The 3,861-nt window shown below is 41.1% G+C and overlaps 1 protein-coding gene across 2 annotated transcripts in view; it reads right to left on the reverse strand.

Annotated features, from left to right (window-relative positions):
- The window catches only part of LOC109970592 (cytosolic 10-formyltetrahydrofolate dehydrogenase-like), a 59,450-nt gene that overhangs the window by 8,140 nt on the left and 47,449 nt on the right, over nucleotides 1-3,861 (reverse strand). For both annotated transcript variants that reach the window (XM_020618260.1, XM_020618259.1), the window contains exons 10-14: nucleotides 3,046-3,193; nucleotides 2,822-2,941; nucleotides 2,388-2,515; nucleotides 1,422-1,572; nucleotides 1,205-1,275 (exon numbers count right to left, since the gene is read on the reverse strand). In XM_020618260.1, coding sequence (XP_020473916.1) covers nucleotides 1,205-1,275; nucleotides 1,422-1,572; nucleotides 2,388-2,515; nucleotides 2,822-2,941; nucleotides 3,046-3,193 — 618 coding nt within the window. The remainder of the gene's footprint in view (nucleotides 1-1,204; nucleotides 1,276-1,421; nucleotides 1,573-2,387; nucleotides 2,516-2,821; nucleotides 2,942-3,045; nucleotides 3,194-3,861) is intronic.

Consider the following 3,861-nt stretch of genomic DNA (forward strand, 5'->3'; position numbering starts at 1 on the left):
GGGGTCTGTCGGAGGTTTCTTCCGTTAAAGGGAGTTTTTCCTCCCCACTGTTGCCAAGTGCTTGCTCAAGGGGGATTTGTTGGGTTTTCCCTATGTAATAATAGTGATAACAGTAAGGTCTAGACCTTACTTTGTAAAGTGTCCTGAGATGACTTTTGTTGTGATTTGGCGCTATACAAATAAAATTTGATTTGATTTGGTGTCTTTTTAAAAAAAATCTACAATGATGCACTGGTGTCTGTGATGTCATTTTAACATTGTGGAGGATGAGGGTCTGCTTGAAATAATTCACATCACATCCAAAGACTGGATGTATAAGTTGCTTTCAAGAGCCACCACTTTAACCAAGATACACAACTTGTATGAAAACGAGAAAGCTAAAGTGGAGGAGGTGTTGGGACAGATGAACGCGGCTGCGCTCACCAGAGACTACTGGACTTCTCTCAGTAATCACAGTTACCTCGGTGTCCCTTTAAGGTACATTTAGAATCAGTGGTAGAAGAACTACTCAGTCCTTTACTCAAGTAAGGGACTTGGCTCCTCCTCTGTCTCACTAGGTGCTTGGCCTATGCATTATGGTTTTTACAGTTGCTCTTTGCATTTCATCATTGAGAGGTGTATCTTTACACTTCTCTTGTTTTTACAAATCTTGCCACACAAAAACTCTGTGCTCATCATCACATCCATTGCTTTTTGTTGTTAACATTGTATCTGTCTGGCTGGGATGCTCAACCTCCTTGCCCCTGGGGGTATAGCTCCTTTTTTATCCATAGCTTGCTTTGGGCCCTTCTTCACAGAAGGTGTGCTTAGGGGATGCTAACCAATGCTGCCCTGGCTGCCATCTTTCCAAGATGCCATCTGCATCTCCAGACATCACCAACCTATTCTTAGTTCTCAACAAACCTGTTTTCAGTTGTCACTGGTCCAGTCTCGAGTCTATTAAGTTGTAATCATTTTTATTGATCCTCATGGAGAACTGCAACCAGAGCATTTGATCTGCACAACTTTTTAGGCACACTGGACAGCCACAGAGCTGTGTCCATTCTTAGCATATGAAGAGAATACAGAGTAACTGTTTCAGTGAAAAATTACAATATAATCAGAAATAACATATGTAATGTAATCCTTTTCTAACTACTCAACATGTGAAACAACATGTGCTTAAAATTTGTCTAAATAGAAAATCCACCTCTCAATTTCTCACCCTATTGGTTCCTTTTTGGTGAAGGTGAGGTTACGATTGGGTCTGGCCTGGTTGATGGGGATGGTGCTACCCTGTATAAAAAGGATATCATTAATTTTCATGTATTTTTCTTTATTCTATTGCTTATTAGCAATTACCATTCATCAAAGGTTAATCTCATTTTATAAGTGACATTCGCAGGCTTTAAAAGCTACTGTATCTGCTTTTAAAAGCTTACTTGGATCTTGTCACACCAGCCAGCAAAGTAGCGGAAGGTCTGGACGGACATGCCCACATGAGTTTTGAGGGCCAGAGTGTAAACAGCTCCGGAGTCAATGGCTTCAATGGTGGCTAGTTCCTCCTGGTCCTGCTCCATCAAGTCAGCCAGCCTGTGGACAGGGAGGCAGTCAAACTGTGATCAATCTGTGCATAACCTAAAATTGGCAAACTAAAAATGAACAAAAATAATTAAGGTCAGAGTTGGATTTTGACACATGATACAAGCAGGTAAAATCTAAGACCCATTTTGGTATACAGTATATTGTACTTAATGGCACCAAATCCTAAACAAATATGCAAATTATGAACAACCACAGGGTGAACTGGCCGCTTTGCCCACTCATGGCCCTAAATCAGTGTGCAGGTTGCCATAGTAACAACTGGTATGTATCGTGTTAATTAATCTTTACCATTAATCTTACCATGGACAAATCACTACAGATTTATAAGTGTGACAGTTTAACCACAGAGCTAATAATTACCCGATAATCTAAACTGTGAGTTCACCATATTACACAAAGTGTAAAGTTCAAAACACAATTGCTGCATCACAGAGTGTCGCATCCACCAACGCACACAGTAGCCAGGATGCGATGTCACCAGGCAGCTAGTGTGGTGGGCTTATAGAAACAGATGTAAATTCCTTTACACTCTTTGTCACTTTATTTAGCTTACCTTTATCTCCTTTCGCCTTTCTTTTGGAAACCAGGACTTCTCTATCTACTTTGTTGAATTCAACTGAGCCTGGTCCACTTCAAACCACTCAGAAGAGCTCAGAGAAATAAAGTATCACAGCAACTGCACATATGAAATAGTTTTAACTTTGGCTGAAAAGTGTGTGTTCATGTAGGATCCTATCACTCAAAGTCAAAAGCTAATAAAGAGAGTACATTTTCAGGGCATTTAAAGCTGTAGAGTTACTGACTTGTACATGAGTCTGCCCCTGTCTCTGGGATTCATTTTGCCCCACTCTCCCTCTTCAAAGGCTTCCTTGGCAGCAGCTACTGCCTTGTCTACATCACTTATCTGGGCCAATGACACGTCACAGATGGCCTGGAGGTGATACAGGAGAGAACAGTGATATTCCAATTTGACCAAAACAAATTCCTTCCTGTTTGTTAGTATTATAACATTATAAACTGTAAATGGTGGGCAGGTATTCTAATGTGAAATTATATCTAATCACATTTGTTGCCTAGGAACCCATCAAAGGCTACAGCCACTATCATTGGTCTTCTACTGCCCAGAAATGAAAAAAAAAGTAAAAGACAGAGATAACTGTGCTATAGACAGAACTCATACTGTAAAGTAATAGTTGTGTTCATTTTGTCTTCATTATGTCTGTTTTTTGTCCCTTACTGTGCCATTAGTAGGGTTGATGGTCTTGTAGGTCTTTCCCCCCTCTGCATCAACAAACTCTCCATTGATGAACAGTTGATGAGGCATTTTTATAGTCATATTGTTGATGTTCTTCTCAACCTGAAAAATTAAACAGTGTACATGGTAAAAATTGACACATTATCTTCCCTTGGCCATTAACAAATATCCATTGCAACAGTTCTATGAATTTAAATTGCACTCACGTAGTCCACAACCAGTTCCTCTTCATTGTCCTCCCCTCTGAGCTTTCTGACACACATCTGGATGAAATCCTGGAAGGTGGCATTCATGTAGACATCCTCATTCTGCAGCTGGCAGCTACTGACCCGAAGCTTCACTTCCTCCACAAGCCTGAAAACAGCCACAGGATGAGATTGAGGAGGGGGGAGAGAGGAGAGAAGACAGAATTGAGAGTATATGACAGACAGAGAAATGTAGGACAAGGAAATGGGGAAGGAAAGAGCGATGATAAGTACTGGAAAAAAAAGGAAAATAAATATTACAGGGCATAGATATTACTTGTGTAATTCCCTAAAAAGCCTCCAGTTACTCCAAAATGCTGCAGCCAGAGTACTGACAGGAACTAGCAAGAGAGATCATATCTCTCCCATATTAGCTTCTCCCCACTGGCTCCCTGTAAAATTCAGAATAGAATTTAAAATCCTCCTCCTACTGTAACATACAAAGCCCTTAATGACAAGGCTCCATCATATCTTAAAGACCTCGTAGGGCCTTATCATCCTAATAGAGCACTTCGCTCTCAGAGTGCAGGTTTACTTGTGGTTCCTAGAGTCCACAGAAGTAGAATTGGAGGCAGAGCCTTTAGCTATCAAGCTCCTCTCGTATGGAACCAACTCCCAGTCTCAGTTCAGGAGGCGGACACCCTCTCTACCTTTAAGACTAGACTTAAGACATTCCTTTTTACATAAAGCTTATAGTTAGGGCTGGATCAGGTGACCCTGAACCTTCCCTTAGTTATGCTGCTATAGACCTAGGCTGCTGGGGGGCCCCATGATGCT

The sequence above is a fragment of the Monopterus albus genome, unplaced genomic scaffold (assembly GCF_001952655.1).
Source record: "Monopterus albus unplaced genomic scaffold, M_albus_1.0 scaffold203.1, whole genome shotgun sequence".
Lineage (NCBI taxonomy): Eukaryota > Metazoa > Chordata > Actinopteri > Synbranchiformes > Synbranchidae > Monopterus > Monopterus albus.